Here is a 16143-nt window from a genome sequence, read left to right as displayed (position 1 = left end):
CCGTCGATTCTGCGCCAGTCTTTGGAAAGAGCACCCTATTTAAGCCCACGCCTCCACCCTACCTCCGAACCCAAATTAACTAAGGGGTAATTTATCATGGCCAATCCACCTTAACCTGCACAATTTTGGACTGTGGGAGGAAACCGGAGCACCCGGAGGACACCCCCGCACACACGGGGAGAACGCGCAGACTCCGCACAGTCACCCCAAGGCCGGAACTGAACTGGGTCCCTGGAGCTGTGAGGCAGCCGTGCTAACCACTGTGCCACCATGCCACCCAGTTGTTAGCAGCTTAAGTCCATGAATGGACGAGGAATGTGGATGGAGGGTAAAAATCAAAGCTAACTCAATGCGCCGGTGCTTAACTCCTTTAGTGTATACTACGCACTGCTCTTTGCACCAGGTTTGTGAAGATGTACTCCGGATGGTTCTTAAGTTGAACAAACAAACTTTATTTTCAATGCTACTTCCTTAGCTGCATGCTTTGAGCTAGTCCGTAGCACACTCTTTCTAACTGGGAAAACCCCCACTTCCCCATCGAGAGATCCCCGCGCTAGGAATTGTTTGCCTGTTCAGACCACGTGACCCTCAGTGAGGCTGGTCTTAAAGTGACATTCATCACGAGGTAGTTTGGTGGTAGGCAAGAGAACTCTCTGGTGACGGTCAGAGAGTCGTTCGGGCAGAGAGGGAGGCTATTTGGTCCATTGAGTTTACGTCAGCTCTCCTTCGGGGGGGGGGGGGGGATCCAGTCAGTCCCATTCCCTCGCTCGGTCGTGGCTGCGCTGCAAGTGTATTTATCTCGGTATTGTCTCCTCCAGAGCAACACAATGTTCTGTTGGGGTTGAATTTAAGTCATTAATTAAAAAGAGGCCTGTTTCAGTGAATGGACCCACACCTCAATGTGCTGAATACACAGGGCGGATTTTCACGCTCCCCATGCGGGCCGGCCTCTGACCAGGAAACATGTGAAATCGCACAAGACGGCACCGATCGTGCACTGATTTGCGTTTGTGCCCGCCAACAGTTAGGAAGCTCATTGAGGACTTCCGGGTGCGGCGATGACCAGCTAAGTCGCACGTTTCGGCAGCTCCCGGTGGAACGGACTTTTGGGCTCTTAATAAGAGCCCCAACGGCAATTTTAACGGCTAGAAGCACTGTGCGGTAAACCAGAAGGGAAACCCCCTGGAAACGGATGGAAAAAGGAGAGGGAAGTGGCGGGATTGCAGTGGATCCTTTGGAGCAGCGGCAAGGAAGGCAAGCAAGAACCAAGATGGCGACGGAAGGTGGCAGTTTAACATGGGGCCCTGAACAACAAGAGTTTTTGAAATGTTGCGTGGAAGAACTTAAAAAGGAAATGAAGAAGGAGCTGTTGGCCCCGATATTACAGGCGATCGAAGGGCTAAAGGATGAGCAAAAGACCCAGGAGCGGGAGCTTCGGGTCGTGAAGGCAAAGGCTGCCGAGAACGAGGACGATATACAGGGCCTGGTGGTGAAGACGGAAATGCATGAGGCACACCATAAACGATGTGTGGAAAGACTGGAGGTGCTGGAGAATAACGCGAGGAGGAATAATTTAAGGATTCTTGGTCTTCCTGAAGGTGCAGAAGGAGCAGACGTCGGGGCATATGTGAGCACGATGCTGCACTCGTTAATGGGAGCGGAGGCCCCGGCGGGTCCGCTGGAGGTGGAGGGAGCATACCGAGTGATGGCGCGAGGACCGAGAGCAGGAGAAATTCCTAGAGCCATAGTGGTGAGATTCCTCCGTTTTAAGGACAGAGAGATGGTCCTTAGATGGGCAAAGAAAACTCGGAGCAGTAGGTGGGAGAACGCGGTGATCCGCGTTTATCAAGACTGGAGTGCGGAGGTGGCGAGAAGGAGGGCGAGCTTTAATCGGGCCAAGGCGGTGCTTCACAAAAAGAAGATAAAATTTGGAATGCTGCAACCGGCAAGACTGTAGGTCACATATCAAGGGAGGCACCACTACTTTGAGACGACGGATGAGGCGTGGACTTTTATTGTGGAAGAAAAACTGGAATAAGCGGGTTATTAAAAAAGAACGTTTGAAACAAAGTGGTGGGGCGAGTATGGGGGGCGAAGAGGGGGGGAGAAAGGGGGGGAAAGATGAGTTTTATGTTATTAATCCTGCGATGCGGTAACTTTTCTCTCGTCCACAGGTGGTGGTGAAGGGAGGTGGAGGAGATGGGGCGTTGGCCATTGGGGGCGGGGCCAAGGGAGAAGCGCGGGCTTGGTTCCCGCGCTATGATAATCATGGCGGGAATAGGGAAGCAGGAAGGAGGGGGCGTCGCACGGTGCGAGCCGAAGTCACGGGGGGAAGCCGAGGTCGGCCAGAGTTTGCTGACTTCTGGGAGCAACATGGGGGGTGTAACTACGCTAGTGGGGGATCTAGCGGGGGGGGGGGGGGGGTGGGAGGGGGGAGTTACTGGGTTGCTGCTGCTGGGGAGAGGGGGAGCCGGAATGGGGTGGGGTGGGCGGGGGGGGCGCCGCCTGGGGGGGACACAGCTGCGTGGGAACCGGGTGAGGAACTGGAAAAAGGGGATGGCTAATCGACAAGGGGGGGGGGTAAAAAGCCCCCAAACCCGGTTGATCACGTGGAATGTGAGAGGGCTGAACGGGCCGATAAAGAGGGCACGAGTACTCGCACACCTTAAGAAACTTAAGGCAGACATGGTTATGTTACAAGAGACGCACTTGAAACTTATAGACCAGGTTAGACGACGCAAAGGATGGGTGGGGCAGGTGTTTCATTCGGGGCTAGATGCGAAAAACAGGGGGGTGGCTATACTAGTGGGGGAGCGGGTTATGTTTGAGGCAAAGACCATAGTGGCGGATAGCAGGGGCAGATACGTGATGGTGAGTGGCAAATTACAGGGGGAGGCGGTGGTCTTGGTAAACGTATATGCCCCGAACTGAGATGATGCCAATTTTATGAGGCGCATGCTAGGACGCATCCCGGACCTGGAGGTGGGAAAGCTGATAATGGGGGGAGATTTTAATACGGTGCTGGAGCCAGGGCTGGACAGGTCGAGGTCCAGGACTGGAAGGAGGCCGGCTGCAGCCAAGGTGCTTAAAGATTTTATGGAGCAGATGGGAGGAGTAGATCCGTGGAGATTTAGTAGACCTAGGAGTAAGGAGTTTTCGTTTTTCTCCTATGTCCACAAAGTTTATTCGCGAATAGACTTTTTTGTTTTGGGAAGGGCATTGATCCCGAAGGTGAGGGGGACGGAGTATACGGCTATAGCCATTTCGGATCACGCTCCACATTGGGTAGACTTGGAGATAGGGGAGGAAACAGAAGGGCGTCCACCCTGGAGAATGGATATGGGACTAATGGCAGATGAAGGGGTGTGTCTAAGGGTGAGGGGGTGCATTGAAAAATACTTGGAACTCAATGATAACGGGGAGGTCCAGGTGGGAGTGGTTTGGGAGCCGCTGAAGGCAGTGGTTAGAGGGGAGCTGATATCAATCAGGGCACATAAAGGAAAGCAGGAGAGTAGGGAACGTGAGCGGTTGCTGCAAGAACTTCTGAGGGTGGACAGGCAATATGCGGAGGCACCGGAGGAGGGACTGTACAGGTAAAGGCAAAGGTTACACGTAGAATTTGACTTGCTGGCAACGGGTACTGCAGAAGCACAGTGGAGGAAGGCACAGGGTGTACAGTATGAGTATGGGGAGAAGGCGAGCAGGTTGCTGGCCCATCAATTGAGGAAAAGGGGAGCAGCGAGGGGAATAGGGGGAGTGAGGGATGAGGAAGGAGAGATAGAGCGGGGAGCGGAGAGAGTGAATGGAGTGTTCAAGGCATTCTATAAAAGATTAGACGAAGCTCAGCCCCCGGATGGGAAGGAGAGAATGATGTGCTTCCTGGTCCGGCTGGAATTTCCTAGGGTGGAGGAGCAGGAGAGGGTGGGACTGGGAGCACAGTTCGAGATAGAGGAAGTAGTGAAAGGAATTAGGAGTATGCAGGCGGGGAAGGCTCCGGGACCGGATGGATTTCCAGTCGAATTTTATAGGAAATATGTGGACTTGCTTGCCCCGCTACTGATGAGAACCTTTAATGAGGCGAAGGAAAGGGGACAGCTGCCCCCGACTATGTCTGAGGCAACGATATCGCTTCTCCTAAAGAAGGAAAAAGACCCGCTGCAATGCGGGTCCTATAAACCTATTTCCCTCCTAAATGTAGACGCTAAGATTCTGGCCAAGGTAATGGCAATGAGGATAGAGGATTGTGTCCCGGGGGTAGTCCATGAGGACCAAACTGGGTTTGTGAAGGGGAGACAGCTGAATACGAATATACGGAGGCTGCTAGGGGTAATGATGATGCCCCCACCAGAGGGGGAAGCGGAGATAGTGGTGGCGATGGATCCGAGAAAGCATTTGATAGAGTGGAGTGGGATTATTTGTGGGAGGTGTTGAGGAGATTTGGCTTTGGAGATGAGTATATTAGATGGGTACAGCTGTTGTATAGGGCCCCGATGGCGAGCGTGGTCACGAATGGACGGGGGTCTGCGTATTTTCGGCTCCATAGAGGGACGAGGCAGGGATGTCCTCTGTCCCCATTATTGTTTGCACTGGCGATTGAGCCCCTGGCAATAGCATTGAAGGGTTCCAGGAAGTGGAAGGGAGTACTTAGGAGAGGAGAGGAACACCGGGTATCTCTTTACGCGGACGATTTATTGGTGTATGTGGCGGACCCGGCGGAGGGGATGCCAGAGATAATGCGGATACTTGGGGAGTTTGGAGAATTTTCAGGATATAAGCTGAACATGGGGAAAAGTGAGCTGTTTGTGGTGCATCCAGGGGAGCAGAGCAGAGAAATAAGAGGACTTACCGCTGAGGAAGGTAACAAGGGACTTTCGCTACTTGGGGATCCAGATAGCCAAGAATTGGGGTACATTGCATAGGTTAAATTTAACGCGGTTGGTGGAACAGATGGAGGAGGACTTCAAGAGATGGGACATGGTATCCCTGTCACTGGCAGGGAGGGTACAAGCGGTTAAAATGGTGGTCCTCCCGAGATTCCTCTTTGTGTTTCAGTGCCTCCCGGTGGTGATCACGAAGGCTTTTTTCAAAAGGATTGAGAAGAGTATCATGAGTTTTGTGTTGGCCGGGAAGACCCCGAGAGTGAGGAAGGGATTTTTGCAGCGTAGTAGAGATAGGGGGGGGGCTGGCGCTACCGAGCCTGAGTGAGTACTACTGGGCCGCCAACATCTCAATGGTATGTAAGTGGATGGGAGAAGAGGAGGGAGCGGCGTGGAAGAGATTGGAGAAGGCGTCCTGTAGGGGGACTTGCCTACAAGCCATGGTGACGGCGCCGTTGCCGTTCTCACCGAAGAAATACACCACAAGCCCGGTGGTGGTGGCTACTCTGAAAATTTGGGGGCAATGGAGACGGCATAGGGGAAAGACGGGAGCCTCAGTGTGGTCCCCGATAAGAAATAATCATAGGTTTGCTCCGGGGAGAATGGATGGGGGATTTGGAACATGGCAAAGAGCAGGAGTAACACAATTGAGAGATCTGTTTGTAGATGGGACGTTTGCAAGTCTGGGAGCGCTGACCGAAAAATATGGGTTGCCCCAAGGGAATGCATTCCGGTATATGCAACTGAGGGCTTTTACGAGGCAACAGGTGAGGGAATTCCTGCAGCTCCCGACGCAGGAGGTGCAGGACAGAGTGATCTCAAAGACATGGGTGGGGGACGGTAAGGTGTCAGACATATATAGGGAGATGAGAGACGAGGGGGAGATTATGGTAGATGAGCTGAAAGGGAAATGGGAAGAAGAGCTGGGGGAGGAGATTGAGGAGGGGCTGTGGGCTGGTGCCCTAAGTAGGGTAAACTCATCGTCCTCGTGTGCCAGGCTAAGCCTGATACAATTTAAGGTGTTACACAGGGCACATATGACTGGAACACGGCTTAGCAAATTTTTTGGAGTAGAGGATAGGTGGGCGAGATGCTCGAAAAGCCCAGCGAATCACACCCACATGTTCTGGTCATGTCCGGCACTACAGGGGTTTTGGGTGGGGGTGACAAAGGTGCTTTCGAAGGTAGTGGGGGTCCAGGTCGAACCAAGCTGGTGGTTGGCTATATTTGGGGTTGCAGAAGAGCCGGGAGTGCAGGAGGCGAGAGAGGCTGATGTTTTGGCCTTTGCGTCCCTAGTAGCCCGGCGCAGGATACTGTTGATGTGGAAGGAAGCCAAGCCCCCGGGGGTGGAGACCTGGATAAACGACATGGCAGGGTTTATAAAGCTGGAACGGATGAAGTTCGTCCTAAGGGGATCGGCTCAAGGGTTCACCAGGCGGTGGCAACCGTTCGTCGAATACCTCACAGAAAGATAGAGGGAATGGAAAAGAAGAAGGCAGCAGCAGCAACCCGGGGGGGGGGGGGGGGGGGGGGGGGGGAGGGGATGGGGAGGAACCAGAGGGATTCTCAGGGATGTTAATATATAAATATAATATGTATAGGTTGTTGTTATAGATAATTGTATATTGGACTGTTAAAACATATTTTTGGAGAATATTTATCTGGGACAAGGCAGTTGCCATTTAGTTTTGTTTTTGTTTATATATTATTTATTTCTTGTTTATAAAACTGGCCATTGTTATTTCTATTGTTATATTACTGTGTAAAGGATACACAATGTACTGTGATGATTGGCCAAACATTTTCAATAAAATATTTTTTTTTAAAAAAGGAAACTCATTGAGAGGATTGTACCTCCACGTGACCTAGATCTTACGCTGGCCATGCGATTTCCAGGCCGGCACGTGGGCAACTGTGGACCAAGAGGACCAAACAGTTTTAGCCGATTTGTCATCCTAGGGCTGGTTTAAAGGGAGCCAGAGCAAATGCAGGCTGAGTTAGTCGGAGTTACTGAGAGTTTGGTTTGGGCTTAGACTGGAGTATTGCCAACATTTTCACTGCTTTCTTTGGCGGTTTCTGCGTCTGGTCCTGACTTTTCAGCCTTTCGACATCTCTGAGATTTCCATCCCTTTGGCCCCCTCAGTGCCAATGGCCAGCCCCATTTGCATCCCTACTGAGAGTCTATTCAGCAGGGAGCACCTCGGAGGAGGAGAAAGACGGGCCAAAGAGAGAGGAGCCCAGGTAGTCGCAGGGAGGACTTCAGAAGAGAGGCTGGCAGCAAGGGCAAGGATGGCGACCCTGCAGAAGGCGCCATTATCCAGGTGCCAAGGTCTACTGGCAACCATTCAACTACCTCAAAATAACGAGCTGCAGTGCCGCAGGAGGCTCTGCCTCTCGAGGGAAACCTTCAGGTCCATTTGTCAGATGACTGGGCCACAGATAGTCTCCAAATTTGTGGGGAACACGCAATGCCCATTGCTCTGAAGATCACTGTCGCCCTTAACTTTTATGCCTCTGGATCTTTCCAGGGCTCAGTGGCTGATCTTTGTGGAGTCTCCCAAACAGCTGCACACAGCTGTGTCACGATGGTGACTGATACTTCGTCCAGGCGGGTAAGAACATTCATACATCTCCGGATGGACCAAGCCAATCAGGCTGAGCGAGCCGGAGGTTCTGCTGCAATTTCAGGGCTCCCCCGCACCCGGGGTGCCATCGGCCGCACCCATGTGGCCATCAAGGCTCCAGCCGGCCAGCTGGGTGTCTTTTGTCGATAGGAAAGGGTTTCGCTCCATGAATGTTCAAATTGTTTGCGACCACAATACCGAGATTCTGCAACTTTGTACGAGGTGCTCCCGCAGCTCCCAGGATGCCCACAGACTGCGTCACTCACCACTGCCAAGGCTGTTGGCAGCTCCAGCTCACCGCGATGGATGGTTCATCAATCTTAACTGATTAATAAATATGTGCTGCGGAATTCCGCATCGGCAAGATCCTCCTCTCCGCCGGCAGCACACACCCACGCCCGCGGGTTGCTTGATGGTGTGCGATGACCACAATGGGGAACGTCATTGGCCGACTGCAGGAATGGGGAACCCCGCTGCCGGAGGGGGTGCACCGCGCCAGAAAACGTGGCTGGCGGACCAGAGGACCCCGCCCGGGTTATTTGCAAATAAATAAGCTACGTGTGGGAACCCATTTCTGTGCTCACTGTGCCCTACGTGAACGTTGGCGGGTGCTACGTTTTGGTCCCCTCGCACGCTGAGAGCTGCACTGAAAGCAGGTTGCTGACTGGAACGTCATAGAACCTTGGCAGTGGTCCTCTGGCCGGCCCAGTCTGAGGGTGCGCTCAGCGACATGGCTGGACAGTCCTCAGACATTGCTGACTCTGAGAATGGTACAGTGACTGGCAGAGAGGCGGTCGAATTGCTGCCTTCGTGTGGGGAGCTGTGAGAGGAGCCAACAGAGATGACAGGCCACTCGCGCGCCATCGTGAGGTGTGTCTGGACCTCCCTGCTCACCAGTGATGAATGTGCACCCATCTGAGTGCCGCATCCATCTCTCACACTGCCAGTGACCTCCTGAAGAAATTGCCTGTGTGTGGGCTTGCAGGTCCAAGTGCATCCCCAGGAACCCCTGATTCTGCTGCTGAAGCTGCCTCTCCGTGAGAGTCCACCCCGCACACTCTCAATGGATGAGGATGTGCACTTGATGCTTTGGGTCAATGCAGCGCCCATGCTCTCCATTACAGAGGCCATGCAGACCCTTAGTGATCTCTGCCCGATCTCTCCACGCGTTCCCGCTAGACATCCAGCATTTGCCACCTGATGGACGGCTCCAGATGCTCAACATCTGCTTCGAAACTCAGCACGGTTCTGATCTCCAGCAATCCTCCGACTACCGGCACCTGGGCACCTCCTGCCTTCAACACCTGCTCAAGAAAGGCGTGATGTTCCCTCACCACTGTGCACTGCCAACTGAGTCAATACGCTATTGCCCACTGAAATGCCAGTACCTGCGCTAGTTCTTGCTGCTGAAAGAAAGAGTGTGCCACGAATACATCTTCCATGGTCGCCCCCTCCAGTGCCAATAGAGGGTGGTCAGCCTCCTGGCTGGCTCTGGGGAATGACTCATCCGAGGGAGGCAAACAATTGGTCAGTCTTATTTTTAACATGATACAGGCAACGTCGATGATGTGCTGCAGGGTGCGAGGGACATCAATGGCATCGCAGTGGCTTGGCGATTGGTGAATCAGAAGTCCTTACGAGGGATGATCCACCCATACGTTCTTTGCACACTCCACCTCTCTCGCTGCTGCCCACAGGGCGCTTACCTTCCTTGGAGACTCCAGCCTCTCCGCCATCTGAAGACCTTACTCCTCACTCTCATTCTAACTCCAGCTTCCTCAGCTCATGGTGGGTGAGGATTGCCAAGTTCACCGCCCCACTACCAGTTGGCAAATCTCTTGACGTTTCACCTGTAAGTGCAAAGCTCCATTCAGAACTAAACCCTCCACCTCACGCACCGCAGCTTGCTGTCCCCCACAGGTGCACCCCAACCAACCTTGTGGAAATTCCCAACCCCTTTGCACACGTGACGCTTTGATGGACCCAGGGCTTCGGATCCCCTCTCCAAACTTAGTGATGTGCACTTGATGCTTCGGGTCAATGCAATGCAGATGTGCTCCGCGGGCAGAGATGTGCTCTGAGACTCCCTGAGTCCTACACCCATGAGTGCAACAATGGACGAACAACCTTCACCAGTCCCCAACACTGGAACATGACAAGAGTCAGAGCTGACCCTTGCTGAGCACAGATCATGGTTTTCTGGCATCATATCCACGTGTGCTGGACCAGGCCATGCCCCTTGAACTCAGCTGCCACTTATGTCCAGGCTTCCGTAATACTGAATTCTTTCATTGATCTCAGGCATAACTAGGGAATGTGGCTGCTTATGGCCCCACCCGTCGTACGTGGACGTCGCCTCCAAAATTCTCGCCATGAAATTCCAGCGAGCAGACAAATCTGGAAACAGAACTGGCCTTGATGGCAGCTCGGGTCTCTATCAACATCTTCATCGTCACCTTGAGATCTGCCAGTGGTGGAAACCTTCCACTCCCACGGATTCCTTCAGTGACCCCAACGTCTTAACATAACCGACTAAAAGCTGATCTTTCTGATGGGCTTTCAGATCAGAATGAAGCTGCCAGAGGAGCCTTGTGGGAGGCCGAACCCATTTCTTTCCACAGGCTGCATGGCTCAATTATGTAACACAATGTCGAATCCGCGGCAGGCAGAACGCAGAGACGGAAGTAGAAATCACACAGCAAGGTTTATTTCGATACGCTGGCAATACTCCTCCACTCCCCTCAGGCTCTCCTTCCCCGACCTGCAGCTAGGCCGGGGTTTTGTGACGACTGGGGCTTGTGCTTGTAAAGGGGAAACCCCGCCTTCTTCAAGGATAAGGCCTGTCTGTCTTAAAGGGGAAGTTCATATTCCAGGGCGGTCACGGGAAATCATATCATCCTGATCCCGGGACCTCCATTGGGGTTATAACACAGAAGTATTGCATGGGGAGAAGTTTTTAAATGTTGCGAGGGCTCCCGCTGCTACCACCCTTTCAGGCAGTGAGTTCCACATTCCCACCACCCTCTGGCTGAAAGGGTTTTTCCTCAAATCCCCTCTAAATCTCCTGCCCATTACCTTAAATCTATGCCCCCTGGTCATTGACGTGGGACAGCACGGTGCACAGTGGTTAGCACAGTTGCTTCACAGCTCCAGGGTCCCAATTTCGATTTCTGGCTTGGGTCACTGTCTGTGCGGAGTCTGCACGTTCTCCCCGTGTCTGCGTGGGTTTCCTCCGGGTGCTCCGGGTTCCTCACACAGCCCAAAGATGTGCAGGTTCGGTGGATTGGCCATGCTAAAATGCCCTTAGTGCCCAAAGACGTTAAGTAGGGTTACTGGGTTACGGGGATTGGGAGGAGTCGTGGGTTTGAGTAGGATGCTCTTTCAAAGTACCGATGCAGACTCGATGGGCTGAATGGCCTCCTTCTGCGTTGTTGATTCTATGATTCAATGATCACTCTACTAAGAGGACAAGTACCTTCCCATCCATCATATCTATGTCCCTCATAATTCTATACACCTCAATGAGGTCCCCCCTCAGCCTTCTCAGCTCTAGGAGAACATTCCCAGCCTCTCCAATCTCTCTTGATATCAGAAACGCTCCAGCCCAGGAAAACTGACCTCCTTCCTGTGAGGATTGGGATTTTCTTTGCTCAATTTTCACGTTGAAACCCGACATCTGGGCCGACAGGTTAGGAGGAATCGGCGGTGGTGAGCTACGTTTCGGTTCAGCAATCTCTAATTAAAATGCAAAGTTCAAGCACCGCAGTAAAGTATTCACATCTTTAAAAGATGTATGATTAAGAATCAGTTGAGGGAGGGGAAGTCTCTGCTTTCGATTAAATTGGTGTCTGCGGTGGATGTGATGAAGCAGCTGAGAGTTGAATCACGGGCTAATAGGTTTAATCAGAATGCAGAAGCTGTTTTGCAGCGAGGTACATTGCTGTAATTATGTTTATGTGGTGTAATTTTCCACAAATGATATTTGTGTAAACATTAATAACTCCCTGCTTTCCATTTATTAATCAGCAGGATGTCATTGGTGAATGAATTCCAACTTGGGGCAGCACGGTAGCATTGTGGTTAGCACAATTGCTTCACAGCTCCAGGGTCCCAGGTTCGATTCCGGCTTGGGTCACTGTCTGTGCGGAGTCTGCACGTTCTCCCCGTGTGTGCGTGGGTTTCCTCTGGGTGCTCCGGTTTCCTCCCACAGTCCAAAGATGTGCAGGTTAGGTGGATTGGCTACGATAAATTGCCCTTAGTGTCCAAAATTGCCCTTGGTGTTGGGTGGGGTTACTGGGTTATGGGGATAGGGTGGAGGTGTTGACCTTGGGTAGGGTGCTCTTTCCAAGAGCCGGTGCAGACTCGATGGGCCGAATGGCCTCTTTCTGCGCTGTAAATTCTATGATAAACTTCCGGCAAAGGCTGGCAAGCTCTTTTTAGCTCTCGAATGGGAAATTGTCCACAAAAGCACTTTATTTGACACAGTGATGGATTGTGCTAACGTCAACTCGAAATCATAAATATGAACAGGCCCTAATTAGATCCATCGAGGTTTAGGCGAGCACGTTCTTAATGTGTCCCCCTTTCAAGTCACTTTTCTTTCAGAGGGTGCACGCTCCTCCTCCTAAATGCAGCAGTCTCTGCTGCCAGATTTTCCCACTGGTTGCCACCTATATTAAATGACCCCCAGGACCAATGCTGCCACTTTTGCACAGAAGTGGTAGAGCCAGCAAGAAAGGGAAAGAGAGAGGGGGTATGATATATTTTGTGAATGTGTCAAAATCTGAGTTCCGCTAACTGTAATACGTGATGTCTCTGTGAATCAGCAGGCACTCAACTAGTAACCTGTGGCTGGGAATATGTGTATTTTACAGGACAAGATTTGGCTTAGCAAATAACCAGTCCACTTTGTCAGCAGTTTCTTGAGTCGCAGGTTAAAGCTTCTTCACTGAAAGTCAGACTTTGAATTAAAATATCAAAGTACTGGAAAACCCAGCTGATCTGGCAGCATGTGTGAAGAGAGAAACAGAATTGACAGGCTGGATTTTGCCAGTTGCTGGCAAGTCCCACCATTGGAGCTGAAGGTGGGAGGTGATCCTGCATTGGCAGGTAGTGGGACCCGGAGCGGCATAGTGCCAGCAGCGGCCAATTAACAGGCCGCCACTGGGACTGCTGTCCAATTGAGAATGGCGACCTGCCTGCAGGCCCTGCTGGTGCTCAGCGAGCTCAGCTGTGCCACTGGTGAACAGAAGCCATTGCTGATGCTGTATCCACATCTTTGGACCCTCGGTTGACCATGGAGCATCCAGAAGGGAGAGGCATGGTGGCGCAGGTGGGGGGTGGAATGATGTCACAGTGGTTAGCACTGCTGCCTCACAACGCCAGGGACCGGGGTCCAATTCCGACCTCGGGTGACTGGAGTTTGCATGTTCTGCCCATGTCTGTGCGGATTTCCTACGGGTGCTCCGCTTTCCTCCCGCAGATGAAAGATGTGTCCGTTATGTGGATTGGCCATGCTAAATTGCCCCTAAGTATCCAAAAGGTTTGGTGGGGTTATGGGGTTACAACAATAGGGCTCGGGGAGTGGGTCTAGGTAGGGTGCTCTTTCAGAGGTCGGTGCAGACCCGATGGGCCGAACGGCCTCCTTATGCACTGTAGGGATTCTATATTCCAAATGAGAGATATCCCCCCTCGCCGCCACCATCTAAGCCCGCTGGGGAGCTGCCAGCTTTCACTGTACCATTTCCCAAGGCGAGAGGTACTCCTGATTCCTTACAGGGGCCAAATTACACAGCTCAATTGGCCAACCGGTGGGCATCCATACTTCCATGTTTCACCCCTGGAAAAGTGGGATGGTGGTGGGAATACATAGGTCTCTTCTTGCTGCCTCCCTGCCGTACAATTCCTCCACCATTTCGCCAGCCCTCCTGACTCCCAGGCCAACCCCAAAGGGCCCAAAAATCCTCAGTCCAACATATCATCTGACTGGTCTTCCACCAGAACTGGTTCCATGTAGCATTGTTCTATTTTCGATTATATTTCAGGCGAGCTAACTTTGTAGGAATTTCTATTTTTTGTCAAGCTGCATATGGTTGCAGGAGCATTTTTCTCTTCTGTCGGTACAAGCTTTGACTGCTACATTCTTCTTCTTCTATCTCATCAGTGCCAGTCAAATTGCATTGTGCGACTACTTTTCTCTCAGTGAATCAGTCATTCTCAGCAACTTCGGTTTGACAATGCTGGCATCTATCTTCGTTACATTCAGCTCAGTGTACCCTGGATCATTCAATGTGCCACCAACGCCATCTCCATGTCTTGTGCCGCGTCTGACCAAAGATGAGCCACAGTGTGCTCCATCTGTACTCCTAAGATAATGTGTAAATGTCATCACAGTCCCAGAGGACCATAGGTTGCTCTCCACGTTGAGAGCTGACTGGTGGTGATTTAACCTGAGGGTCACCACACCTCAATCGATGGGCAAGGTTGAGAAGGTGGGGCCTCCATGGATAACGTCAGCTGGTACGGGAATTAAACCCGCGCTGTTGGCGTCGCTCCGCATCACGAACCAGCCGTCCAGCCAGCTGAGCTAAGTGGTCCCCTTTTCGAAGATAATATCCGGTGTTTCGATAACCCAGTATGTCCAAACAGTAGCTTGGTATTATAGAACTCGAACATGGCTGAAAAGAGAGACATGTCGCTGACGTTTTTCATCCTGCACCGATCAGGACAAATGCAAGAATGCCAAATTTCAAACTATCACAACAATTTATACTCCAGAATAAAAAGATGCTGATTGGTTGGCGAATCAACTCTGATTGGCTGTGCCATGAAGGCGTTGTCATGGAGAAAGCAATGGGAACTAGAGGCTCCCCAAGCTCCCGGATAATTAAAAAAAGGTGCAGGCTTGAACATAAATAATCAGTTGAACTGCTGATGTGGCTCAGACAGGCATGCTAGAAGCGTCATACATTCATACGCAGGAACCCACTCTCTGCAAACAAAAGGAATACGTTCAAGCCTTGCACCTTCTTTGAAATACCCAGGGAGCTTGGGAAGCCTATTGTTTCCCCGTTGCATTCTCAATGCTCAGAATTGACATTCCAACCCACCAGCACCGGTTTCTCCTGCAGTAACATTTTTATGATTGTTTAAAATTTGGCAATCTTGTGTTTTTCCTGATGAGTGCAAAATGATAAACTTCGACAACATGTCTCTCTTTTCAACAGAATCCAGTGTGTGTATTTCTGTGAGATCTTTTTTACGGATATGCATGTATAATTTTAACTGATTCTTTCTCCATGCAGGGAAGCTACAAGAGCAGCCATCCAATTAAAACACATGGTGCAATTAATCACAGGCACTTACTATATGAGCGTTGGGCTCGTTGGGGTATGTGGTACAAGTACCAGCCATTAGATCTCATCAGGTAGGAGCATTGTCTTGATGTACATTGTAAATCTGCCTCTTTCTTCTAACTTAGCCCTGAATGCCATGTTATTATTATTAATCATAAATATTTGCTGACTTAGATTACACAGTCCCATTTTTGTAGCCTAATATCTTCTCAGCTTTTAATCTCCTATAACAGTTATCTGAAAGGCTGATGCCTTTAAAGTTGCTGTAATTTGCTGCACTGCTGAAATAGCAATACTCGCTCAATAGAACTCCCGAGTTCACATTTAATTGGAAAATGTGTCATTTGAATAAATAAATACTTGAACAAGTGCACTGAATGCATTTATTTTTAAACCCAAATTGATCAGAATAAAGTACAAAAGGTCTAAACCATCGATTGAATTATCCATTGTTGATTACTGGTCCATTGTCCATATTTTGGCCAAGATATTAGTTCGCTCCTGTTGTCAAATGTCAAGTGGAATCTTCCCTCTATCCAAATGCAGAGGGGAGAAGATTATGAGAAATTGGCGTGAGGGTCCTGTCCAGTTCTTTGCTGTGGGCCGTTGGCGCTCCTTACCGGCAGCTCTACAGGCTAGAGAATTACATTTCCAGATGTCTACCATCCAGGGCAAAGCAGCCCGCTTGATTGGCACCCCTTCCACAAACATTCACTCCCTCCATCACTGACACACACTGGCAGCCGTGTATACCATTTACAAGATGCACTGCAGCAACTCACCAAGGTTCCTTAGGCAGCACCTTCCAAATCTGTGACCACTGCCATCCAAAAAGACGAGGGCAACTGACACAAGAGAACACCATCACCTGGAGCTTCACCTCCGAATAACACAAAGTCCTGACTTGGAAATATATCGCCGTTCCTTCACTGTCACTGGTCAAAATCCTGGAGCTCCCTCCCGAACAGCACAGCGGGTGTACCTACACTAAATGGACTACAGCTGCTCAAGAAGGCAAGTCACCACCACCTTCTCATGGACAATTAGTAAATGGCAGTAAATGCTGGTCCAGCCAGTCACGCCCACATCCCATCAATTAATTTGGGGAAAAAATAAAACAGGGAGAGGCCCTCATAATTCCCGAGTTAGGGTGAGGAGGAATGGGGTGGGGGTTCTAGTTTTTTGTGAGGGGACCTGACATAGCCGTGGACTGAGGTGGAAAATCTCGGCTCCACATCAACTGAACGAGAACGGAATGTAACCTTTGGGTGTCATCCATATTTATGT

General features: G+C 51.0%; 1 protein-coding gene across 1 annotated transcript in view; it reads left to right on the top strand.

Moving 5' to 3' along the window:
* The window catches only part of ano3 (anoctamin 3), a 661351-nt gene that overhangs the window by 408979 nt on the left and 236229 nt on the right, over window positions 1-16143 (top strand). The window contains exon 12 of the mRNA XM_072466663.1: window positions 14806-14927. Coding sequence (XP_072322764.1) covers window positions 14806-14927 — 122 coding nt within the window. The remainder of the gene's footprint in view (window positions 1-14805; window positions 14928-16143) is intronic.

This window comes from Scyliorhinus torazame, chromosome 10, assembly GCF_047496885.1.
Source record: "Scyliorhinus torazame isolate Kashiwa2021f chromosome 10, sScyTor2.1, whole genome shotgun sequence".
Taxonomy (NCBI): domain Eukaryota; kingdom Metazoa; phylum Chordata; class Chondrichthyes; order Carcharhiniformes; family Scyliorhinidae; genus Scyliorhinus; species Scyliorhinus torazame.
Note: the sequence above shows the minus strand (reverse complement) of the source record. Positions and strands in the feature narration are given on the sequence as shown.